The 27,366-nt window shown below is 34.2% G+C and overlaps 1 protein-coding gene across 1 annotated transcript in view; it reads left to right on the top strand.

The window, feature by feature from the left end:
• Nucleotides 1–27,366, top strand: part of KIF6 (kinesin family member 6) — a 152,369-nt gene that overhangs the window by 35,133 nt on the left and 89,870 nt on the right. Inside the window, exons 8-10 of the mRNA XM_041404401.1 lie at nt 4,208–4,351; nt 10,037–10,123; nt 13,253–13,356. Of these exons, the coding sequence (XP_041260335.1) occupies nt 4,208–4,351; nt 10,037–10,123; nt 13,253–13,356 (335 nt within the window). The remainder of the gene's footprint in view (nt 1–4,207; nt 4,352–10,036; nt 10,124–13,252; nt 13,357–27,366) is intronic.

The following is a 27,366-nucleotide window of genomic DNA, read 5'->3' as shown; positions in this document are numbered from 1 at the left end:
TTTTTCCTCTTTGGAAAAAGTAAATATTGAGCAAATAGATTGCTCCTAGCTAACCTTATTCATTAAAAATATATACTTCAGACAGCAGCAGTGAAAGGAAATTTTGGAGATAAAGATTTCCAGTAAAAAGATTTATTTAATTATGGTGATTGTTATTATTATTAATGTTTTACAAGAAGTACATAATTATTAAGTCAATTATTGAAATAATTATTTTGATACTATTTTTTTTAATTAAGGCTTTAATATATATCTCTTTCTGATCTGCCATGTTGTTTTATGTGGTTGATGTTTATGATGCTTACCAAGTTTGAGTAAGAAACACTTGGCAATGAATGAAATCTCTTTTGTGTATGCAATCACTATTAAGCATTCACTGAAGATTTTCAAGTGTACATTTCAGATCTCACACCTGCAAGAGAAATTAATTTCTTCCTAAGACTAAATATTTAATATTGTTTACACAGTACAGCATGCACTGTTCCTGTTGCTAGAAATTAATTCTTTTGGCTATTCCAATGGACAATACAACATTTTCTCCTAAGGCTTCTTTAAAAGTTTTTATGTAGAAACATAACGTATCTGTGAGGCTGTCATTTAGGGGGACAGTTAAGGAGAATATGGAGAAGAAAAAAGGCTTAACTCTAAAATTCAAATCAGTACTTTTTACTTTACATTATAGTACATGTGCTATTTAGTAAAATATGCAATTGAGGAGATGATCGTTAAACCTGAAAATTTTGTGGGTGTGTATATGTGAAAATTCTTTAAAATTATTAGGAAATATAACTGTTCTACTTGCCAGGGGAGAATATTTTTCAGTTTTGTGTTACGTGTTCACAAAAACAAATATCTTGGATTTCATTTAATTTGTAATCAGAGATATTTCATCTGTCAAAAGAAGCAGCTTAAGGTACAGCAGATGGCAGTCAGTCATTTACTATCACACTAGACTTTTTTCAGGCCACTCATTTGTTTAAATTTTACCTTGAAGAATAGTGTCTGTATTTGAGTTGTATTTGAGTACAGCTATTGAGAAGTGATAAGGATCAGTGACTCTAAAATGTATATCTTCAGAATCATACAAATTATACTCAGGATCCCTTCTTATTTATTGTATTATTTTTATGTATTTAGCAGAGAAAGATATTATTTTTTCATGCAAATTTTCATTTCTGTTTCAGAGAAATACTCTTGGAAATAGGCATGTTGAATTCTGTCTGGGATTGTGTATTAATAGAAATGTTTTCTAATATTGAATAAAAGATCACCAAAGACAGTAAAAATGTCCTTTTTTTTTCCCCAAATCAATGGGAATTTAACCATCCAATCCTGAACTTGCAGTGAATAGTATTAAAATGCACAAATGCTTCAAAATGTTAGTATCTTATTAAAATTCTCAAGTCTTTAGCTATCTACTAATGGTCTAGTGTTGATTTATGCCATTTTGAAATACTTTTCACAGTAAAATAGTCATATTAAATTATTTGTATTGAGATAACAAGAACACAACTCTGTGTTAGCACACCTGATCTACTTGTTAAATATTGTTAGTATGGTAAAAAAGTCTTCAAATAAATCCACTGCACTTTTTCTCCAAGTGGCCTCTACATCCAGAGGCAAATGAAGATAGTTTTATGCAGCTGATCTGAAATGGTAGCAGGAATTTGGAAGTATTTAGTATTATATTTGGGTTGCTTTTTTTGTCTGAGAGATGTACTAGCACATTCTCGAATTACAACTGCAACGTAACTGTGCATATGTAGATACTCCCTTATGATAGAAATATAGGGGATCCTAGACCAGATTTAGAGTTGCAAATTAAGTTATACTGCCATGTGATTTGACACTATAATGGAATTACTTCCCCAAAAAGACCCAGGTTACAATGTTCTCATTGCTTTAATGAATGTGTTTGTTAACAGTCTTTTAAAATGTGTTCCATTTACAGAATGTTGATTTTGTCCATTGGTGGATGGTTGCTGCCCAAATTTACGAAAGGGGCTTTTTTGTATTTTGTTTGTTTGGGGTTTTTTTTTGTTTTGTTGGTTCATTGGGGGTTTTTTTCTGCAAGGACCACAGTTTAAGCTTCTAAACTCTACTAGAAATGGGAAGTAGGATGGGAAACAAAAGACCTCTGAAGCAGGAATATGGCTTCAGAGCATGTGATACACAAAACAGCAAGATAGAGGTGTACCCGACAGCTCTGCTTCCGCAAGTGATGCACACCAAAAAGCCAATCGCTTGAGGATTCTCTGAGAACAGGATGGCTGGCATGAGATACTGGTGCAAATCTGTTCCTTGCACAAACGATGGAAGGATGGAAATGGGGATGCTTGGGCACACTTCAGATCATGTCAGAATCACTTGTGAGTCTTGCACTTTCTGTTGTGCTAACAGTGTTTCCACATGTGTCAGTGGAATTATTTGTGATTGTACGTGCTCTGTTTCATATTTACAAAAAGTGCTAAGAGTTCTGAGAGCAGCTAGGGTTTAAGGTGGTTTGGTTGACCCACTCAAAATGAAACTTTCTGCTTTAGTGACATTCTTAAGCTTAAAATTACAGCTATTATAAAAACCCCTTTTATATCTAAAGGATAATAACAGCTTCTTAAATGAGACAATTTTCTGATTTTTGCACTTGGTGCCTCTTAGAGAATCCAGGTTCAGCTTCTGTACTGGTGGTCTTTGTTATTTCCTTCTTCTTCAGATTCTCCTCTTTCTATTCTAGATTACTTGATTGGATTGTAAAAATCGATTTAGTGATTAGGATGAACTTTTAGTAATGGGACTTTAGACTAAAATAATTTGTGTTATGGGACTGTCACATGACAGTACAATGGGTTCTGCATCATGATAGCTGGTCACAGCTTTTCAGCGTCAGTGTGGGAGGATTCAGATTCTAACTGGGCTGCAGTCTTCCTGCATGGACTTCAGGAAAAAATGAACTTCCCTGTAACAATGTTCCCATTTTTAATGGAAATAACTTCTCTTCTCTCCGGCTCTTTTCCCATCTTGTCTATTCCATTTATTGCCTCTGTGTGGCAGAGGCTGAGAATGTGCTTATTAATGTATGTGCTAAACTACTATGAGGTTTCTATGCAATATCATGAACCAACAAAGCTTTAACCTGTTTCTATATAACAAGTTATAACATATGAGATTTGAAAACCTTGATGCAGAAATGGGTTTCCATTTACAAGACAGTAATTTTCTTATTATGCATTTGTGTCTCTTAGGGCTGCCGGTGTAAGATTTATAGTTTTAACTTTTAACTTTCTGAAGAAGACCATTAAGAGAAACTAATGCCACAAAAAAAAAGTCACTACAAAATTTTCTAAAATAGCAATTTTTTTTTAAATGTAGCATAAAAAAATATACACTGATATGTAACATTTGTTAAAGAAAAAACAACTCCTAATCATTTAGGAGAGTTTGCACAACTCATAGCTAAATTTCTTCAGTACAGTACTTGGCCAGATAGCAGTTCACATCTTTTATATCACAGGACATCATGGGGTAATCTAGTTTTTTATTTAATAATTAGGTCCCATAATGTAAACAGCTGAGGAGGGAAACTGAGAATAGTAGGTGTACAATTTCCTTTTTGGCCAAGGCATATATATTCTAAAGTGAATAATTTCTTTCCAGCAGTACCTTGTAATCATGCACCCTTTTATTTATGCTTTGCTTTCCATGACATTTGCTCAGAAATAAATGTATTGGCCCATGTAAGAAGCGCATGTTTTAAGAATGCATAATTTTTAAACCATGCTTTAGCATATATTGAGGAAGTTTTTACTTTAATACTATCCATATTTTGTAGTCATGACAAAAAAGTATGAGGAAGATTTTCATTAAGTTCCTGTGTCTTAGGAAAACCTGTGGGTTTATCCTGTTTAGTTTCCATGTTGCTGAGAGAGGCTGTAAGGCTAGGGCATGATAAAATTTAATGTATTTGGTCTTTCAGGTCCAGCTCCTACAAAGACATATAAACATGCTAAAATTTAACTTGGAATTCTTTCAATAAAGCCAGTAGGTTTGCAGCTAACAGTGGGGTGCATAAGCATCCCTGTTTTGTTGTGTCAAAAGTTCTCAAGCAGATTGGATTTGTACTTCATATGTTTTATATGTTGGATATGTTCTTTATATGTCAAACATTAAGAGACATATAAATTTAAGTCTTTTATTTTTGCTATTGTTTCAGGTAATAATTGCCCTTGCAGAGAAAAATCGGTCCCACATTCCTTACCGAAACTCTATGATGACCTCAGTGCTAAGAGACAGCCTGGGAGGAAACTGCATGACTACTATGATAGCAATGCTTGCTATGGACAAAAGAAACATAGATGTATGTTATTTCTATCTTGAACAAAAATCTTGTCACTTCTCTATAGATCCTGCTCTTTTGATTTTTAGTATAGATTGCAATTCAAGTGTGTAAGCTTTTATTCTCATCCTTTTAAAAGGCTATTTTAATTTTGTTTCTGGGACATAATTTAGAATAGAAATAGATAATCTATGAAAATTGCTGTAGGATAGAAACACGTCCTTAAAAAATGTGCTTTTCTCTAAGTAATCTCAAGTCAAGGAGCAGTTGCATAAAGACTTGCACCTAGTGATTAACACCACTCTTTTTCACCAGGAGTTCCTGATGATTACTGATTCCTGGTGAATAAATTTTTGAGTTATAAAAGTGCGTTTCCACTGAAAACCTTGGCAGAACTTTTGTCAGACTTCTTTGGAGTCAAGATTTTATAGATTATGGTAGACAAATGGAGAGTTCACTAGAAAAGAAAGGGAATTGGGGGGAGTAGTTTAAGATTTATGGAAATTTTTCAAATATTTTGTGTCCTGTCACCAATTTCCTGCACTGGAATTATGTGCAGCGATGTTTTCCCTTTTTTTACAAATAGGTCTGTAGTTTTTATCAAAGGGCTGTGGTGAATGGGGATCTGCCTGGAGACTGGTCAGCAATGATATTCCTCGAGGTTCAGTTCCAGGGCCAGTTCTGTTCAATGCATTAATCAGTGATCTGGATGCAGAAGCTGATGATGCCAAACTGGGATATGCTGCTGACTCTCTTGAGGGACAGAAGGCCTTGCAGATGGATGTAGATATATTGGAGCATTAGGCTGTGATTATTGGGATAAAATTTAACGAGTTCTGAATTTATAGTGGAGTAATGCCCAACACAAGCATAATCTGGGAGACCAGTGGATGGAAAGTGGTCCTGCAGAAATGGAACCAGGGATGCTGGTCAGAGGAGCAGTGAGCCCTGGCACTGCTCCTCTGATACATCACTGTATCCTCCAAGGGGGCACCACATCCTGGGATACATCAAATACAGCACAACCAGCAGGTCAAAAGAGGTGAATATCCTACTGTCTGCCATTCTCACCTTGAGCACTGTGTGCAGTTCCAATCCTCACAAGTTAAGAAGGATGTGAAGGTCCTTGAGTGCAGCCAGAGGAGGGCAACAAAGCTGGCTAAAGTCTGGAAAAAGTGTCCTGTGAGGAGCAGAGGAAGAATTTGGTTTTGTCTAGTTAGGAGGAAAGAAGGCTGAGGGTGGCCTCATTCCTCTCTGCATCTCTTTGAGAGGGGAAAGTAGAGAGGTCTTGAGCTCTTCTCCCTGGTATTCTGTGATGGGTTGTGTGGGAATGGTTCAAAGATATGCCAGGGAAAGTTCAGGCTGGACATTAGGAAGAATTTCTTTGAGAGAATGGTTAGACACTGGACCAGGCTGGAGAGGTGGTTGGTGCCCCAAGCCTGTCAGTGTTTAAGAGGTGTTTGGACAATGCCCTTAACAATGTGCTCTAACTTGGTCAGGCAGTTGGACAAGCTGATCATTGTAGGTGCCTTCCAACTGAAATAGTGTTGTCTATTTTGTTCTAGAACATGTAGCAATGTGAGTGCATAGAACGCTGCTCAAAGCCATTTATAAACGGTTTGTTTCCTGATTTTCCTAACATAAAAAACATTCTAATATGAATAAACAAGAAAAGAAAAACTATTTAGTCTAAGACTGTTTTCTGAAATACAGTGGAAAATATGATACTCAAACCATACTTGATCTAGTTTTAGACTTTTCCTTTAGAGAAGTGGACTTTGCTGTTAAATGAAAACATATTGTTCAGACTTGCAAATGTAGTTATGCAAACATATTTTCTGGTTACAAAGGCAGCTGGGTAAGTTTGTTAATTTTATTTTAAGCTCTGTGAGGTCAGAAACCTTTAATATATCAATTCATCAGGTGTATCTCACATTGTGTTCCAGATTTCTGTTTTGGAAATATTTAGATCAAGCAATTATCCAATACAAGCTATGAAAATTTTCATGTTCTTGCTTTAATGTATACTATTTATACCACAGAATTCATTATTCAGTCCTCCAAAAAATGAAATAAAACAAAAACAAACAAACAAAAAACCCCCCCCCCAAAAAACCCCAAAAACCAACTAAACAAAAAAACCAACAAAACAACAACAACAAAATCCCTTCCTTGATCCCCAAAATCTGGAATGTCTAAATAATAAAGGAGGATGATAAGCTAATATGTCTGAATAATATAAAAAGATTATAAGGAAGTTGCTAATCATCAGAAAACATCAAAGTTAGGATAGGTGCATGAGTCATTATCCATAGCTATGTTAGGGTTGCAGGTTGGTTTGTTTTTTCCATTGGGTGTATATTTCACTCATAAATGACGCACAAGATAGAACTACCTGCAGTGTGAATTGAAGTTATAGAATAAAAGCCACTTTCTGAACAACCTGGTGTTGTTTCTTGTAATGAAAACAATTAAGCAGAAAATTCAGAGTAAGAAAGGGAACTCATATGAAGAGGAGAAATAGATTATTATCCTAGAGAATTAGATTATATTCCTACTTCTAGCAATGAGTTTGTACAGCATTTAAGTCATTACATCATTTTTTTTTTCTTTTTGAGTGCTTGGATGAAGATGTTGATTCTGAATTGTAGATATAGTATTCAATACAGCTGTAACTGAAGCAGAATAGAAACTGTTTTGAACAGCAGATCATAAAATGACAACAATCGAGTATAATATTTTGGTACTTTCAACTTCAGTTTGCATTATGTTAAGTGTAAACATTTCACACACTTGCAGAAAAGAAGGATAATTTATTAATTCTTGTAAAGCCCTGAGGTGCCCTGATGATAAGCATGGTATAAAAATTATTAGGAAATTAGATGTCTGACTTGATTACTATTTTGATGGCATGGAATAAACAAATTGTAAGCTAGCATATTGAAGATTGAGAACTGAATTGATTACTTACTCATTAATTTAACAAGTTCTGCACACTAAACAGAGCAAAGAAATCTAGTGGAAATGTATGTATTTGTCGTAGATTACAAAGGAAGTGAGTTTTTGGAGATTGTGGTCAAACCAATCAGTTTGGATTTGAATATTGGCACCTGGTTCGGCCACTGAAGGTATGGACCGCCTCTGAGAACACAGCGGGTTAAAAGCAAAAACTCCTAGGACAACTCTCTCTTGGTCCTGGTCAGGGAAGGAGGTCAGAGCTCCCCTGCCCAGCCGGGGCTGTGTAGGGGAGCGAAGCCATGCGGCCGGGTAAGGTAGGCCGGAGCCTTGGGCAGAGGAGGGGGTGAAGGCCTGGCAAGATGGAAGGGTGGAGGAGCCCTGAGAAGCATCAGGACCCACCCCCACCACCACCCCCAGGAGATAGAGAGGGAGAGCCAGTGCCTGTGCTGCCTTGAAATTCAATATCATGGACTGGCAGCGTGGCCAGCCAGAAAAAAAGTGAGGGATGCTGTGAGTGTTCTAAGCAGACAGAAGCGAAGATTTTAACCTCTTTCTAGAATGATAAAAACCTTACAAATACTGATCCTCCTGAATCAGAATGAAGAGAGAGAGATAAAACATGAAGAAATAAGCAGATGTGATGAAAGTTGGTGCATGTGAGAGATGTCTGAAGAAATGAGAGAAGACGAGAAGACAATAGCATAACCTTGAGCTAGACACTTGCTTGCATGGCCATAGACAGACCCATGTTTTTCCTGTGACACAGAGGCTACATTTAAAGACAATGCTTTAGAGCCAAGAGTGAAGCAGTGGCATGAACAGAGATAGCTGAAAAAAGTGTAGAATGCCCTCTGTCTTCTGTGAAGAGGAAGATCTCTGTTCACGAGGCCCCTTGGCCCCAGAGGGTAAATTTGGGGGGGACTGGTGTCCCGAAGTTAAGAGACAGCTGCTTTTAGAGCTAGGTGGAACATCCTTAAATAAAGAACCCTAAAAACAGTCCTGGTCCATGTGCAGTAGTAAGATCACTAGACATAAAAAGAAGTCACGAGAGCAAATATTCTCCAGCCAGTGCCACGAGTGACATAGAAACACAAGAAATTTCAATTACATTTCTGGGAGAAGCCTATGGTGCAAAAAGAGACTTAAAAGTTGATTATTTGAAGAATAATGATGGACTGAAAGTTGATTATCTGAGAGATGGTGACGAAGTAGAAATCTACTATGCCATTTCATGCTGTAGAGGAAATAAGGAGAAAAAGAGGAATATATTTAGAGTGTTTTCATTCTTAGTTTTGTGTCTGTTCCTTTTTAGATGCTGTAGTTAATAAAGTTTGTTTCCTTTATTCCTAAGTTAGCGCCTGCTTTGCTCTGTTCCTGATCACATCTCACAGAAGCCACTAGAGAAAGTGTATTTTCATAAAAACACTGGCATTGTGCCAGCCTCAAACCATGACAGTATGTGTAATGTACACATAACTGTACTTACTATACATATAGAACTTAATTAAAATCACATTGGCTGATCATCATTGCAAAGGAACAGCAGAGGCAGACATAGAGCCCAACTAATACTGTGTGCAACTCTCTTAATTGTAAGGGCTTCTTTTGCTTTGATTCTCTGTGTATATATTTTCTTTAGCAAGAATCATCTTTCCTCATGCAACCCTTCTTCAGGGTTCCAAACCAAAGCCTCCAAGCACTTAAAGAGACAGAAGCTGTGTGCAAAAAGGTGAATGAGCATAATATTTCAATTGATATTTTCTTATATTGGAGGACTGGAAACTGCAGAATTACTTACATTCTGAAAATCAATTCTGTTACAGTCATGAATTAATTTAGGGTCTCTGGTACAAATTCTCTTTTAAATGCAGGCTGTCACATCCCATAAGGGTTTGTCATACAGTTTTTCAAGCATCATTTGAATTTCAAAGACTACTGCTGCCTAGTATTCTATGTTTTATTACTTGACTGAACTGGAGAGAGTTGCTGGGGTTTTTTTATCATATAGCAGGGTCTAGCATTTAAATATCAGCTGATCTGGAATGTAAGAACAATACGTATCAGCATCTTTGATTTCTTTCTGAGCAGTAGACAGGAGTACACAATGGCTGTGACAGAGTTTCCCCAACCAACTCAGTCTAGTAACTTTTCTTTTTCTGCCTTTCAGTCCTGCTGATCCCTGTCATAGCTCATCTGACAGATTTTTATCTGGTATCACACTTCCCCTGTATGCCTCCCAGTTTCAAGTCTTCTAGCTTGTTTCTCAGTTGTCCTGAATTTCTGCTTTTATTTCCTCTATCTTTTTTCCCAGCTTCTTTTACATAAATTACCTAGTCCCCTTTTCACCAAAAAACCAGCCAACCAAAATAACAACAAAACACCAATTTTTATTAGTTTTCTCATTTTATCATAATTCATGAAGGTTGTTGCATTCCGAGTAGCATGGCTTTGTTACCCTATAGTTCCAGCTGGGGACTTACCTGAAATGCAATTGGTCAGAGGATAAACTGTATTGGTAAAATATGTCCTATGATTTAACAGTTTTATGTGCTCCTGTCATTAGTACGATAACCTAATTTCTCTTTAGTGTTCTTATTTTGGAATAGGAAACGATAGAATATTTCTGTAACATACTCAAAAAATGGAAACATAGTTTAATGGCTTCATTAGCAGTCTGGCTACTTACCTGGTGCCAAGGTAATTGGAATTCTCTCCTCTCTCTCATTTTTTTTTTAATTTTTCTTCTAGGAATCTATATCAACCTGCAGATTTGCACAGCGAGTTGCTCTTATTAAGAATGAAGCAGTTCTTAATGAAGAAATTGACCCCCAATTGGTGAGAAGTGTCTGGGGACAGAGGAAAGGAGATTGCTTTACATTTTATTTATCAATAGCAGTCAAATTGATGTTGGGGATTTTATACTGAAATACCCCATTAAACTGTTTTCAAATGCAAGCTCCAATTTTTTTCTTTAAAATAACTGCCACTCCAACTTTTTTTCTTTTGGACACAGTTATAATTAAGTGGATCTTTATCAAATTTCTAAAGGCTTTCTCAGCTCTTAAAGCATGTGAGGAGAAGTGGCCACTTTCATTATTGTCTTAGTTTTGTTTTTTTAAAGTGATAATTCCTAAATCATAGTCACAGATAATTGGATGGTTCTAAAACTCTAAGAATGTACTAAGATTGCTAGTCACTTGATGAAGGCACACAGCTGCACTGAAATATTTGTGTATTAAAAAGCTGAGAAATATACCAAATCCTCCATTGAAATTGTTTCAAGGAACATTTTAGATAGGAAGAAAGCGCTTTGTGAAGTTACCATTAGGAAAAAAGAGGGAAACAAGCAAAGGTGACAGAAATAGCTAATTATCTAGCTAATTATTTTATTCATTGTTACATGATGGTAATTGACATACTTCTGGTACTGTTAATAATTGTGCTTTTATTTTTTCTTCTCTCTTCTTGACTTTCGAAGGGAATATAAGATCCTTGTCAGGTTTTCAGCTAGTTTTCTTTTTCATTATTATTCGTTATTTTGTTTTTCTTTGCAAGCATTTTCTAATAGTAATAGTATCACAGAGTTTAAAAAAAGGCCAAAAAATAAACCCAATAGGCATTGAACAACTTCTTCATTTCTGTCTGTTTTCTTTTCTTTTCTATGTAGACTTTCTAATAGCAAATCATGCAAAACATTTCTTCCATGGACACAGAAATCTTTGATTGAGGTAAAGCACATGCAAGCTCCTGAACATTTACTACATCCTGTGGAGCTATACTCCAGGAGTTTGGCATGTCTTGCTCTGCAGGATCATTTAGCAAGTAAAGCAAAAGTGGACACATGAGAGTTAGGAAACCATCCCCTCTTGTAGAAAAGGCAGGGGAGCACAAGTACCTTTAATTTATATGGCCCTATGCTCATTATGGAATTTTTTGCCCATCTTAAGTATATTCCCAGAGTGCAACCCTATTATTCAAAGTGCTGGGTTTAAGTTTTTTTTCATAAAAATTAAATTTTCTTGTAATAAAATAATTTTATGAAAAATCAAAACACAATTTATTGTCAGTATCTATCATCTGTGAGTTGAACACATGCTTTATAAAGGGTGTTCACAGTACCTCTCAGTGGATCTGACTTAAGTCAGATTGTTCTGTAAACTTTTTTCTTCATAATGGAGAATTCCTGACTTTTTTATCTTACTGAGAAAATGAATTTGTACCTGTTGTAATTTTAAGTAATGCATCTTTGAGCCTCTCTCACTCGTGGCTAAGGACATAATTTAAACTGAAAATCAAGGTCTTGAATTAAACCTCATCTCTTCTGGCATTCATGTAAAAATAGAAATGAAGTTATTTTGCATCTGTAGATTTTTGTTTGTCTTAATAAAACTTGAAATTGAATCTTCTATCCATATCCTGAAATTGGGATTTCTGTTGTTGTCAGATTGAAGTTAATCATCCTAACAAATTTGAACACTGAACAGAGATGCTACTGTGATTCAGCTGTCTACCATTTTCCACTCCAGCCCCAAATTTAATTTTCTTGACTCAGTAGCTGGCACAAACTACATCAGAGCGTGGCACCAAAATGGGGCAATATAAAATTAGAGTAAAATGTTTGGCCTGCAATATTCTCTAAGTGTTCTTGCAACTTAATTAAGAGTCATAATTAACAGTCATAAGAGTCTAATTAACAGTCATAATTTTAATAGACTACGAAATAAAATATTATGTTAGACTTTCATACTTTATTGTAAAAAATCATTATTGTTAAAAAATCCTTATAAGCTATAGGTTTAGAGTTAAAAGAAATATTCATATGCATGGTTAAAATAACTTGGTTTTCAAAGTAAAAACTTGGGTAGTTATGATTAAATTTAACCATTAAAAGCAATATAAATGTTTGAAGGAGTTTAAACATCCAGCAAAAATATGTGTCATCAATTTCAACAATCTCATTGCTGGAAAGCATGCAGTCAAAAGCAATTATTTTTCCTTAAAAACTTTCTTCTCTTGGAAACTTGTTCTGCGCATGGAATCAGTGTATGCAAATCCACCTAAAAATATCACTGGCCTACTGATACATTTGAGCCATATAAAGAGAGGCTTCATTAAACGATCAACCATGAAGTGTCCAAGAAAGCACTAATTCATGTCTTAGACATGAATTTGCATATTGCCCTGCTTTGTATAATTTGGCTTTGAGACATTAATGGTTAGTAAAATTTTGTTTTATACAAAATATTATGTATTTTGTATCTATTATATTTTGGTTTTTGTATTCCCAAAGTACTGACTACATCAATCACTTCCTAGAATTTAAAAATCTAGTTAACTTTTACAAGTAATATTATCACATTACTATTCATTAATACAATTTAATTTCATTATGTTGCTTTATGCCATCAGCTTATTGCTAGCAACTGATGGATCCTACAAGTATAGCATGCAATAATTCTAGTAATAGCAAAATGTCACATGAAAAAGAAAAAATGGTAAGATTAAAATTTTGATATTGCTTTGAAATTTCTATTTCTATAAGGGAAAGCAAAAAAAAAATCACTTTTATTGTATAGTTGCCCTTACTCTAACAAAGATGTCAGTTCTTAAATGTGTTTTTTATTATTGAAGCAAAACTAATGAGTCAGAAAAACTCTTTTTATTCCTATGTCAAATAATATTTCACTTTTGCAAAATATCTTTTGAACTCTTTCTGTACAGCCAAGTCTTCTAACACAAGAATTTACTGAATTTGGAAGACTTTTCTTGGGTTTATAAATGGAAAAAGAGAGAAAAAATGGTGCTTGGTGTATTTAAGACATTTTGACGGTTTTTAGAAAAGACATCTTGTTTAAAAAAAGAGAAAACTAAAGTATATTTACCTAAACACAACCTTCTACTGAAAAGATCATAAACTAGCTATTAATTTGTAGGTGATGCTTGGTTTATTCTTGCTGTTTGTAGATGATTGTCCAGCTGAAAAAGGAGATCCAGGATTTGAAGGATGAGTTGGCACTGGTGACTGGCAAGCAAAGAACATCAGAGCTTTCCCAAGAAGAGCTACTTCAGTAATGTCTTACATTGTTTTCATTTTCTTCTTTTATTATTATACTTTTCATAGGTTTCTTTATTGGCATAAATATTTAAATTAATCTCAGAGTTTTCAACTTCCTTGAGTGAATAATAAAGTGGAGTTAGGTGCCAGTTTAGAATGGCAGATTTCCATGAAAAGCTCTGTGAGGCTGCTGGCTGTGTTTTTGCAGCCTCAGCATTGAGGAAGTGAAGTAAACGCTAAGGATGGGAATGCCTGTCAAATGCCAGGCAAAAAGAAGTGTTGTATAATAGGATGAAAAACAGTCTCTCTCAAAACTGGATATGCAGTCTGAGTAGATTTAAAAAAATATTCTTGTGCTAAGATGTATCCTGCTGCAGCACTAGTTTGACATAAACCAAAAGAAATCTCACATTTCTGATCCACAATTAATCAGTGTTTTGAAAGCCAAATATTCTTCTTTTTTTTTTTTTAAATTGAACATGCTGTTGAAATATACTATTAATTCATGTAAATATTGTAATATCCTGCAGCTTTTGGTAACAGATCAGTACAGCATATAGGAACTTTCTAAACATGATGTATTTACTCAGACTAAATTCACAATAACTAAATTCAATTTCTAGGCTTGAAAAATTGATTCTGTAGTATGGGCCTATTTAATTACCATACTTCAGCTCTATAAAGAAAGAAGTAACTGCCTAATTTTGTTTGATTAATACATTAACAGTAACCAAATTGAAGATGTGAGAATATTTAGACTTTAATTTCTCAAGGGTCTGCTCCATAAGACAGCTACCAGTGCTAACAATTTCCCCTGACACACAGGAGAGTCTGGAGACATGAGGACAAGCTGCTACCTTGAATTTTTAATTTCTCATGTAGATTGTTGTCATTATTAATCATTTACATCAGCAGTTATCAGTATAGTCTCCTAAACAGAAATGTCCTTACAGTTCCTATGGAGTTAATATATTTAGTTATCATCTGCCCAAACACGAGAGTCAAATGCACTAAATAACATTGCAGAGTAGCACTAGATGTGACCAAGATGAGCCATAGAAAGAAAAGTACCTTTCTTTTTCATTATATGCAGAATTAAATGCCCTTATTAGTTTGTTTCTTTTTACCCTGGCAGAAAGGTAAAAAGAAATCTTTTTAATCTTCAAAAGATGACTGGCTTTCAGTGATTTTATTCAGACATATTTAAATAATCTGTATGTTGGTTTAAATAAGTACTTTCATAGCATAATTGTAAGAATCTGTCACATTAATTTTCCACTGTGGTCTTCTTTACTGCTTACTTTGTGTAGAGAAACTGGGGTTTTGAAAATTGTTTGGGTTTTCGTAGACCACAGTCACAAATCTTCTTTCCTAAGATTTTTACCTTTTTGCCATGGAAATGGCAGTCTTATAAATAGGAATAGGTTATAAATAGTAATGGATTAATGATTGATTAAAGTTTTCATCATGATTATGCAAAGGAAAAGTAGGAATGTACCATCTGCAAACAATTGGATGCCTGATTTCAGAAATGTGACTAAAAAGTGTATTAGTTTTATGTTTTTCCTTTTTATCTATGTGGCACAGTATGTAGTGCATTACACTGTCAGAAAAGGTTTCTGCTGGGCTCATAACAAGGAATTTTGCATCCCATTACTCCAGAAAGAAGCAGGGTGGAGACTTGTATGAGTTTCTACCTGTATTAAGTCACACAATGAGAAATAACTTTCAAGGACCTCAGCTAGATTAGGTCAATGCAAAATTTTACGGTTTCTAAATTTATCATTTATTTATATTTATTCATGCTCATGTAGCATATGTATTCATCATTTCAAAATTAAGTTCTTTCTTGGAAGAAATGCTGTGGAATTAAAAGAACAGCACTTAAGTACTACTGACTGGGATATAATAATTTTCCTGAGGATCAATACTAGACAAGAAGGGCCTCAAACAATTAACTTCATCAGCCATCAATGCCATATAATAGCATTTCTCAGGGATTGTTTTCTTAATGTGATTTAAAGTGAAAAAAATAAAAAGTTGGATATATAGAATTTTTCAAACAGAGAGGCAAAGAGAGTGTTAGTACTTTGGGCTGCAGTTGAATGAAGTGGAAAGCTAAGTCAATCTTTTCTAGAACAATTCAAGGGAAGGAAAATAACAAATGTCAGTGTTTATGAGTTTTGCATTTGTCTGTGTTCATGCAAACAGAGTACTCACAGATAAACAGCTGATGCGGCTCAAACACCTAAATGAAAATATAATTAAATGATAGTATAAAAAGCCACTACTTCAATGAAAGTATCTTTTTGTGGTTTTGAACATTTATACTTTCTGAGCTTGCTTTCATATGGCAATAACATTTGTGACCGTGCTGATTTACATGACTGAGCTTGAGTTCCATAAATGTTCTGAGCATTTATGACAATCAGCAGATAGCATCTAAGTGTTCTGTCTGCAGTTAGAGTTTATCAACACATAACAATGTATCTCCATGACAGTTTTGTTTATTGGGACTGGCCATCTGAGCTTGGAGCTACTCATTATCTGGAGAGTTTGTACACATTAAAGAATAAATATACAAGTGACTAGTCCAAACAGAAGTATGGACTTGGATGATGGCTGATAAAATCATGATTGACTATTACTGGAAAACGTCTGTGTTGGGATTTGCATCTGGTATTGCATCTATAATAAACCTAAATAATATTATTTATCAGGAGTCATACAGATCCTTTTGTTATGACAGGGAGAAGAAGAAAAGAAACATGGTATAGGTGATAATACAACATACTCCATTGTGCTTTATTTCAAGTGACCACCCAAGAATGATTCTTAAAGCACTAGTATTGTAGGGGATTATTTTATTATTATTGTTTTTATTATTGATGCTTTTCTTAAATGTCAGAGAGGAAAGTCTAATTAAGATCATTATGGATTTCAAATCCTGCTTAGACATTTTTGCTTAGTTAGGATATCTGTTTAAATTTAAACTATATCTCATCATGTGTTTATATGTATATATATATATATATGTAAATAGTTCAAGTTTATATAGTTCTTTTCCAAATTCTTAGACATTGACTGAAATCTAACTGTGGTTAATTTTATTGCAAATAATTGAGTAGTAAGGAGAACTGTTATAAAGGGTAGTCTTATAAAAATGCATGTGTTTTAATTCTTCTTTATTTGATTCATCATTCGTATTTTAACAGAGGTCCCAGCAAAATTGATCTGCTGAAAGTATTCTGATCCTAGTTTGTTTTGGTTTTTTTTTTAATTCTTTGATACTGAGCACAGATGGTCAAAGGTACAAAACATGTCAGTGAAAAACTCCATGCACTGAGTACCCATTTATTGATTTTGTCCCTCACAATGCTTTATCTCAGGCACCTTTCAGTAGAAGACAGGTGCCAAAATGAAACCAAGTCCAGTGTTACATGTGTAGATCCAATATTTTTTTAGTCTAACACAATGCTTATGGTTTTGCATAGGTTTTTTGCTCTCTGCATATGTTGCAGGAACTAGGTGTTTGTGATTGCCCAGGAAATAAGTATTAACAATATGTGAAAATTATATTTTGTATGTTTCTTGACTTAGTAAGTCAAGAAATTCTGAACATTTATGGCAACAATGAGTTTCATTCTACTTGTTTACATTCAGAGTATTCCAAAGGAAATTGGTAGGCTACTCAATGCAGTTGGAATTGCTAAATATTTGCAGGTAGAATATGAATAAGTTGATTTTCATTCTTTATTGTTTTTTTCCTCAAAAATCAAAATTCTTCAGGGATTTTTTTTTCATTTAATGGAAGGAAAATATCTGTCAAATAGGCTTTCCTCATAATTGCTACAATGTCACGCTACCATTCACTAAGTTTAAAAAAAATAGAAAACAAATGCTCTTGACTTTTCTTGGGAATGGTAAATTATAATATGATGCACCTTATCAGTTGTGTGACTAAAGCTACAGCTGTCTGGAATTCAAAATTCTGTGTTAAATGGTGAGCACTTGCATTACTGTGTCACATTTTTGATTTTATTAGTCTGTTCTCATAAATGGTGAACATAAATTAATTCTTCTGCTCTCATTTTGTTTATCTAAAAAGGAAAGCTTAAAAAATTCAGCTAGACTACATAAGTGGTTCAGAATGTAGTTCCAAAATCTGAATTGCTTGCTTTGGATCTTACCTTCTATTTCCTCAGCAGTAAAAGACTGATCTAAATATTTCTTTGAGCTGAAGAATTAGTTTCATATTTAAGGGGGAAAAAATTAGAAAAGGAGCTCTTTGAACTGTTTTTAAAAAGTAGAAAATAACATCATACGTCCCAAATACAAGGAAATTGTACTCTTTCAGGTTTCAGCATTATGCTTTAGAATCTAATTAAATTACCTTCAAATGTTTTTTTTTTTTGTCAATTGTATGCTGAAAGCAAAATGCAAAGTTCTTTTTATTTGAATAATTTGTGATTATTTTTTAATAATATACATGAGCTCACTAGCAATTTTCATTCTGTGCCCAGAAAGTCAGGATTTCAAATCAACGTCCTATGTTCCAGAGCACCCACGCTTCCAGAGCTTTTGCCAGCTGGAAATCTCTAAGAACAGGACTGGAAGTACTGGCTTAGCACTTTAATTTATTAATAACTTTACCTTATTTCTTTCAGATACATATGTTATTACAGACGCTTCTATTTTTTACTTCAACAGTCATATATTGTTCATCTTACTCAGGTCCTGGAGATCTCATTACTTCTGTCTTTCATTTTTTCTGTTTCAACATAGTGACATCTGTATGCTATCATAGTATTAACAATATTGCACTGTTGTATAATATAGACCTTTAACAGTTACTCAGTTAAGCTGTTGAACAAATGGCTTCTTTTACAAAGCAGAGCAAATGTTCTTATTTGCTGATGTCAGTGTTCAATTTCATTTGCACGGTGGAAGAAATAAAGGCATATCACCTTGCCTTTTGTCAACACAGTTTTGCAAACCATAGATCTGTGTAGAAGTTAGCAGATTGACCCACATGAACTGTGTAGGCAATATTTAAGAGAAAGCAAGCTGCCTTAGCTATAAAGGAGTCTTAAGATGTCTCATGTTAACTGCTTGCTTAGATGTCTCATTTAAAATGTTCTTAAAACATTTGATTTTCTTAGAGGACATATTTTCTTCTACATGTTATAAAATGTGTAGCAACAGCACAGAAAGTTCAGATTCCTAATGTGTGCACCTAAGCTACATGCTTAAAGTGCAAATAATTTCCTGTGATCCTGCTTTTTGTTCCAAGGTCTCTGAAAGTAGGGGGGGAAAATCATATTTAAACTGATCACCTTTTACATTGAAACTATTCAGAGATAATAAACTGTAAAGCTCTTTTCAAAGGATAGCTAGTTTGTTTTAGCATAGGAGTGGCAGGGAAGTAGATTATATACATTGTTCTGGTTTTATATATAGTGTCCTATATATAGGGTCCTGGTTTTTAGTGTTCAAAATTATACTGGCCATCTAATGGCATATGGTTTCAACAGTAATAGTGAAATAAACACATATTAGTGAGGTATATGGAGAAAATATAGCGTAGCTTCAGTTAATTATTTTTATGTTTGAAAAAACTCTTCAAGCCAATTTTCATATATATGACCAAAAGTGATCATAGAAGCTTTTTGAATCTCACTGAACTTCATTGAATACTTGGTCAGGTGAGTTATTCTGAAGATACCACTAAATATCTGTTTGCATCTTTTGGAAGTTTGAATAATTTTTGATAGTCTTTTTCTTTTGAGCTTATAGGAAATAACCTGTAAATGAAACTTTACAGAGATTTTTAAACCTCTTCTGTCTTTTATACTGTAGGTTTATCTTGATGTTCATCCCTATGAGTACTTTGGGCTTCTTTGTACTGCTGTTATGCTTGTCCTATGTAATTTCATTTTATTTCAAGTTCTTCCTACTTTGTAGATATTTTTATTTTTTAAAATTTTGATAAAATAAAGGTCGGTTTTCTCTTGCTACTTTTAGATGTACTCCAGTGATTAGAGCGTAACTACTGTTATGGCCACAAGCATTAGCTGGCAGTGAGTAGCATTCCTTTCTGTATGCGCTTTTGGGTTGTTTTTATAAAGTGCTGTTGAAGAAGGAAATCATCTCAGCAAGCTACTTGACATGTTTCTTCTCTGAAAAAAAAAAATGCATGTGTAGAATTACAGGCAGTAGGCACCTTTTTCTCTCATAAACCAGTCTTGGTCTTTTTATTGTCCAGTCCAAATCACCCCTTTTCTTACTGATACAAAGATTTAGAGCTGTGTGCTCTAAATTTCATCATTGAAATGGATGCTTTTCAACTGTGTAGAAACTCATCTTACATCTGTTTGCCACATGGTAGCCACCTAATTCAGAAGAATCTCCTGTAATATGTAGTTGTTAGAGCACTATGTACATATTTTTAAAACTGTGTAAGTCTTCCAGACTGTAGAAATGGTAAGACATTCAAAGGCTTACTGCTCTTACTTATTACCCTGGTCTAAGACTGAACCAAATCAATGCAGCCTATACCAGGGCTATGACAATAAAAGTATTCCATGAAATATCTATTGAAGGGATTGTACAAAGGCTTATGTAACTGCTTCTATTATTTAGTTACCTGAATTATTATTATTTCACCCAGGAGTTAGCACGCTTACTAGGGGTTAAGCAGTTATTTCTGGACACAGAATACAGCATTATCCTCTATAAGTGTCAGTTATACTGTCACGTGTACTACCTGTCAGTAATATATAACAGCTCTTCTCAGGGCAAGCTGGATGTATTCTGTGTACTTTTACCTTCTGCCATTTCATTCACAATAATGCCTGGAAATACCTTTACTTTTTTCCCTTATCTTCCATAGCATTATTCATAAAACCCACTACTTTGAATCTCCATGGTCTTCTCATCCTGATGCACACTTGAAGTTAACTTAGCTTCAAGTTAGCTGTTCTTAAATGTAATAGTCATTCTGCTTCCACTGTCATGCATTTTTTAGATCAATGGATTCATAAAGCTTTTAGAGATGCGGCGTTCCTATTTAAACAATATATACATCATTATTTAACTTAATGATAATTTTTGGAATGAATATATTTTAAAATAAATTGATACCAATTATGTTACCAATAGGAAAACTATTACAAAGTCAAGGTAAACAAACTTGTTTAATTAAAAAGAACTCTCTAGTTACCACAAGTTCTTCATTAGCTGCCTTGTTAGCAGCCTAGTTTGCATAAACTTAAACGTTTTTCTCATGACAGAGTTCACAACTGACACATAAAATTAATTGTTATATAAGTGGACTTAATTTTGATACATAACATACAATGTTAGTGGTCAGGGGTTAAAAGGCAAGATCTCTCAGGAATGAATCATGGCACACAAAGCAAGGTCAAAACAAGTCCTTCCAAATCTGTGTTTTGAGACTGTGCATCCTGCAAGCTATTGAGAGCTCCAAACTTTAAAAACATACTCAGTTGGCAGGGAGTACTGTTCTGATGCATTTCAGCTGTGTAATTTGCCTCCTGGTTCATCCAAACAAATGACTGATTCAGAAGCAGATTTTTAGAAAAAATATAGGTGCATGTTATTTAATGAATGGGTAAAAGTGAAGTAGTATAGTGCTCAGTTAATCATTCTGTAGTTGTGCTATCAGAAAAATTGCATGGAATCTGAAGTAAGGTGGGTAGAAAGGTTTTGTGATTTATGTGTAGTCTAATCAGTAAGCAGTCTTCATTAAAGAAGAATTTCTGAAGTGTGGAAAGTAACAGAAAAGAAATAAAGTTGATAATGCAAAAGCTGTCTCTGAGCTGCAGTACAGTGTGTGTTTACATTATCTGCAAGAGAAAAGATATAAAGAGGGAAAGGCTCCACCAAGAACTTGGGCCTGATTTACAGTCACTAATGAAAGAGCACTGTTAGTTTAACACGTTTCCGTCCCAACTGTTTATGACTGTTCTACTGTGAGTCTTCTTCGAAGCATCAGCACAAGGACTTGTTCTTGACATAGCTTGTGGTTTCACATTTTGGTATCATGATTCAAACCTGCCTGGATCAGCACTGTAATACCTTGCTTTTGTACTCTGTTAATATGTAAGGGGTCACTATCAAAATTAGTTTTAAATTAATCTTGTAATCACTTAATACTGTTCCCTTGACATTAACTTAAAAACTTTTGTGCATATGTGTAATCTTTTCCTCCTATTTGGGGTTTTGTTGTTTGGGTTTTGTTTTTTTTTTTCTGATGAGCACTGGGAAAGAAAGCCCCATTCTTTGTTTACTACTGTTTTTCACAGAAAATGGGTCTTTGTTTCATATTGTTCCATATTGCTCATCCTTCTGAGAATGTCTTTGAGTAAACTATTTTTTCTGATACAGCAGGGTTCTGGCAATACTCTTCAGCATACCCTTGCTCTTATTAGTGTAAGTTAGGACTGCTGTTCTCAGAGCAGAACATTGCAGTAGTAAAAGAAGCGAAATCTATTAAAAACTACCTTGGATGCTTCATTTACTTTAGTAACATCAAACAATATTTACTGTTCTGTAGTTTACCTTACAACATGCAAGATAAAAGAGAAAAAAGGGAATCACTTTGGATGTTCATGATTTAAAAGAGCATCTTTCTACAATAATTATTTTCCTGTCATGTGAAATGAACTGTGATCATCTACTTTCCAGTTTTGATTAGCACAATTAGCACTAATTCTGCATGAAAACATTTTTGAGAGACTTACTAAACTAAAACTAATGAAGAATACGGCATCTGGCTTGTTAATGTCATTAACTACAACAAATTAAAGATTATTAGTTTCATATTTGTTTATACACAAAAATATAGTTTTTAGGATTTCTAAAACATACTTTTAGGTTTGGCGATTTTTTTAATACTAGTTTTATACTTTCAGTGCAAGTATCTTGTAGCTAGGTACTTCTATTTCAGAGTAATGGAGCCTTTTCTGATGCAATTCACCAGCATAACAAAATTCCTTCAAATTTAAATAAATTAAATTGACCATCTTATGTTAGAAGAGTACCACATATATATACATATATATATATATATACACACACATACATATATATATATATACACATATGGCATATTTCCACTGAAGTAGTTAAGTGTGACAAGTAAGCAATTTGGTTATTTTCAATTCAGTGTTTGTACCTAGCTCCATAATTAGGTTTCCATTGAATTTCAGTTAATTAAACAGCTTCCATCATAGCTTTTTCCTATCAAGCTGACTTTAAAAGCAGAGCAGTGTGAATTCACAGTTCTAAGTATTTCTATAAGGGTCTCACCAGTAAAATTCCTGGTGTTGATATTCAGATGATAGTACAGAGAGCATCTCTTTGTCTGGTTGTCTGCTCCAGTGAGTGATAGGTGTTTGTTACAAGGTTTTTGGTGTCATTTCATTACTAGGTCTTTGGCTTGATTATCTTGAATTTTAATTTTAGTTGGGGGATTTTTTTTATTTTTTTTTGCTACTGATTGATACCTAGCAAAGCTCATTTTGTAAGTTATAACAGAGAAATAGAATGTCAAAACAGGAATTTATTTCTTGTGTAGTCAGTCTTTCATATAACAGAGAAGTCCAGGACTGCTGTAGTGCTAGTCTCCAAAAATAGGAGAAAGGAAAACATAATATCATATTGTAAGCGAGAGTGTTCACATATATTCAGTGTTATGGAAAGTGGTTTTGGTATGTTTGTTAGTTTTGGGGTTTTTTCCTTCTTGGTTTTCATTATATGCTTGAACCAAAGCATTTGAGCATTTTTTCCTTTGCTCTAGTTTATGAGTTACCTTGGCACTCTCAATCATGTTGTAGAACCTATGTATATGATTTTTATAAATTATTTTCCCATTGACTTTTGGAAATTTGTATCATGGGGAAATTAAGGTTCAGCCTGGGTTGTTCTGGGGAGAAGAAAAGCTCAGTCACATACTTAGAAAATTTTCAAAGATGATATATATTCTGTGTCCAGCATGCTCTTTCCTGTAGCAATTTCTGTTTTGAGAGAACATGAAAATGTTGACCATTATCCTCAGCATAAAAGCATAAGTTAATAAAAGGATTAATTGCTCAGGTCTTTTTGAAAGAAACTCTAGTTCACAACTCTTACAGAAAATAGGATATACTGACTGACTAGGCATATGGTCTCAGGGCTGAGCCACAATAGATGACAAAAAATACTTTATTTCATATGCCTTTTTGTTATTCTACTATGACTGAATTGAAAAACGATGCTTTAGAAAAATAACTTTTTTATTTTACCTCATGATTTCATATTACCTTTGTTCTGCCACTTACCCATGCCTCTGAGTAGAGTAAACTTCTAGTAAAGGAAGATTTGCTAGAAAGTTCTCAGGACTTCTTGTTCTCTATGAGTGTCTTGCTACTCTTGCACAGCTGGATGCTACTTTGTTCAGTGTTGGGGTGTTTAATCTGTTCTTCTGGTTCAATTCTTGGTGACATTTTCTTGCAAAAGCCTTTGGTTTGAGAAAAACAGTTCAATGTGCATTCTCCTTGTAGAAAGCTAAGAATCAAACCTAGGTGACTATCTCAGAAGATGCTATTATTGCTAAGGAGAATGGTGTTATCCATCTCCTGAAAGTAAGAATGAAAAACAAAAGCTATTTTGGCTGTCCTTTTTTTTCCAAAATGTGTTTCTCACTGTCTCTCTGTTGGAGAATGACTACAGCCTGTGCACGGACCAGAAAAAATGTTCTTGTTGTAACTGTAGGTGCCCTAAATTAATTTCATAAATCTTTTACAGCTCTATTTTATATAATTCTGTCCACTAGTTTTCATATGTTCTATATATTTAATTTTATGGAGTATTTTAGAGAAAAGTAGTAAACTGATTTTATCAGGAATATGAGAAATAAAAGGATATTAATCTTGTAAATTCTATTGTCATTTGTTTCTGTGCCACCTACCAAACAGATATTTCTTGTCTAATATATCTTAGGGAAAAGTAAATGTACAGTCAGTATTCATTTTTTATGCTTATTCTCATCTGTATTTTTTTCCCTTGCCTTGTCATTCTTATTGTCTCCTTGATTAATCTCAAGAATGTTTCTGGAAATGAAGGAGCATTGTCTTTTTTTAATTTTTAAAATTGGAGACCTGAACAGTATAAATTCATGTGTTGTTTTGACAGTTTTTGAGCTGCCAAATCACTTAAATGAAAGATGGTTCAGTTTATTAAGATCTATTCATTGAGAAGAGAATCTTCAAGTTGCCTCTGTATCGCATTGTTTATTTTGTACCTTTGTTTAGTGCTTCAGTTTTCTGGAAGAAGTCCCAGAATGTCCAGTGTGTGGCCAGACTCTGTATATTTTAGAAAGAATTCTGGTGTTTTTTACATGGAAACCTAAAAGAGTGAGAGAGGCAGTGATTTCTTTTGCTAGAATTCATGGGGATTTGAATGGCCAGTTTTCTTTTATTTATTTATCTTTTTTTTTTTTTTTTTATCCATAGCATTTAGACTTGGATGGTCTTTTCCTTTTCTTGTTCTCATTCTTAACAATGAAATATTGAAAATTTATCTAAAAATATGCTGACAATCTAAGGTTTCCTACAACTAGAAAGAGGCTGAATTGGTTTATAACTTCAGATTTACACTGTGCTATTTTAGATTTGACTCAGTTTTTTTGTGCTCAGAAATCTTTTGGCTTTTATGTACTACTTTGAAGTCAAAAAATGAATTATACTGTTGTGATTTTTCAAGAATTCAGAAAAGGTAACACGAGAGAGGAAATAACAGATTATAACTACAGCTTGTCTAGTTTGTTACACTTAACAAGTGAACCTTGACTTTTGATTGGAATAATCATTTCAAAAAATAGAGCATTATGTTTCAGGAATTTTATATTCTTTATCTTTTTCTTGAAATATTTTCACGTTACAGTAATTTTAATTGCAAGTTAGGGCAATTTCTTTGATTGATTCCCATAGCCTAAATCTGTTGTAATCTGAGTATGGGTAAATCCCTGGCAACCAGATAATCTTTGAAAGGTTAAAACATCTCCTTGATAATTTCCAGTTCAAGATAAAGGCCGATTTTTGTAGATTACTTCAGTCTAGACAACCTAATTATAAAAAACCATTTTTTACTTGTTTTGTCTTACTGAAACCAATAAGGTGCTTAAGATGTGACAAATAATGATTCTGTGTCTGTGTAATCACAATCATATTTTCATTAAAAGTATAAATGCCTCTCTTTTCCCAGTGCTTACACAAATGCCTGTCTCCATGGATGAAGGATTAATTCTCCTGCTCTTTGTGCTTAGTGTCTGCAGAGAGTATGAGTAACTTTGTACTACTGGCTTCTGTTCTGTTGTACTCTTAATGCTGTGAAAAGTCATGTAGCAATAAGTAAAATTTTGGGTTCTTTGACTGAGTAAATTTTGTTATCTCTTCAGCTGAGAAGCAAGTCAACTGTTTCTCCCTAAAGAAGATTTAGTCAGTTGTTTGTAAAGAACACATTACAATAATACTTCTGTAGCTAATTGTTCTCTTTAAGTATCCTCTCCAAGCTCTCCACATGTACAGCTCACATTGATTTCAGGATGTGTCCTATAAATTCAGAAGCTATGAATTTTGGACATTCGATGAGTGGAATGCACAACATATATGTCTCTTGTTATTTAAGTGAAATTATGAAAATGGGAAAGCAAAGTTTGAAACTAACCCTCTTATTCCTTTTTCTTCTGTTCTGAGTATTGCCTCTTTGCTACCTCTAGAGGAGATAAATACTAAAACTTTCTGGTGTGTTTTCCAATTTTCATTCCAGTCTTGCAGCATTATTTTCTCCTGAAACTAATGTTAAGGTTTTTTTTCAGATTGTCATGCATGTTATTGTTTCACGCTCCAGCAGGGATTTTCTATTATTGTAATGTGAAGAATTTCAGTGAGAGAAGTCTATAGAAGCACCACAAAACGTATTCTAGGGTCAGCTTTGGATGCTGTGATATTAAAATACCTACAATTTTTCTATTTCAATTTTCAATTTTGGTCACAAAAAAGTTATTCCAATAATAAAATGGCAACAAGATTCCCAGTCCTGTAACTGAAATGACTACAAAGTGACATTCAGAAGACTTGCATATTTAGTGGGGAGCTGAACAAAACCAGTCCAAAAGAAACACTAGGCACAAAGATGAACTCTTGCCCTTCTTGGGCACCTGGGCACTTCGTGCAGCTACCTTAGATTTCCTGGCTCAGGCTCAGAACTTAAGTTCATTTTCTGAGGATGATAACCTCAATAAACATTTAAAATTATAAAACTGTGCTTTACAAGATATATGCCTGTCATTGTTGCCTGCCATTTGCCTATTAAATGGCATAGAGCATTTGTCAGGAGCCAGGAAGCCATAAATCTGAACCCAGTTGGTGGAGTTTGAGTTTTCACTTGCAGTTTCCCAGAAATATACCTTTGTAAGTGGGTTAAACGTCTAATCTGGGCTTAGAAATCCTCTTCCCTTTGTCTTGAGAATGAACTGCAATACATCCTGAAATATGAGACCTGGAAAGATGGTGACAGCGTGTAAGAGGAAGTCTGACTTTATCTATATAGATGTGACATTTGGCCTAAAACATGGTATATTATGCCTGTATATGTTTCTGGTCTGATAATTTTAGTTTGGTTTTGAAAAATAAAGAGGGTGCTTCTCTGTGCCAGGTTGCCTTATGAAGACCAAATTACTGAACTGTTTCTCCATAAAGAAAATTTGGTCAGTTGTTTGTAAAGAACACATTACAAGAGAATAAAATGCTAATTAAATTTCATTCCTCAGAAGAGCAGTAGGTCTTTGAGAAGTGTATAAATATCTACACTAAAAGATAGTTTGCCTTGCTTGGTGATTGGAGCAGGTAATTTATGCATGAAAGCTATGCTATCTGCTGACTACTGTGATAGAAAAAGAAGCAGATTTTTCTTTTGCAAAATAATCATACATAGTAACAAATCCTATGCCCAAAATCTC

This window comes from Onychostruthus taczanowskii, unplaced genomic scaffold (genome assembly GCF_017590055.1).
Source record: "Onychostruthus taczanowskii isolate IOZ18803 unplaced genomic scaffold, ASM1759005v1 scaffold21, whole genome shotgun sequence".
Lineage (NCBI taxonomy): Eukaryota > Metazoa > Chordata > Aves > Passeriformes > Passeridae > Onychostruthus > Onychostruthus taczanowskii.
Note: the sequence above shows the minus strand (reverse complement) of the source record. Positions and strands in the feature narration are given on the sequence as shown.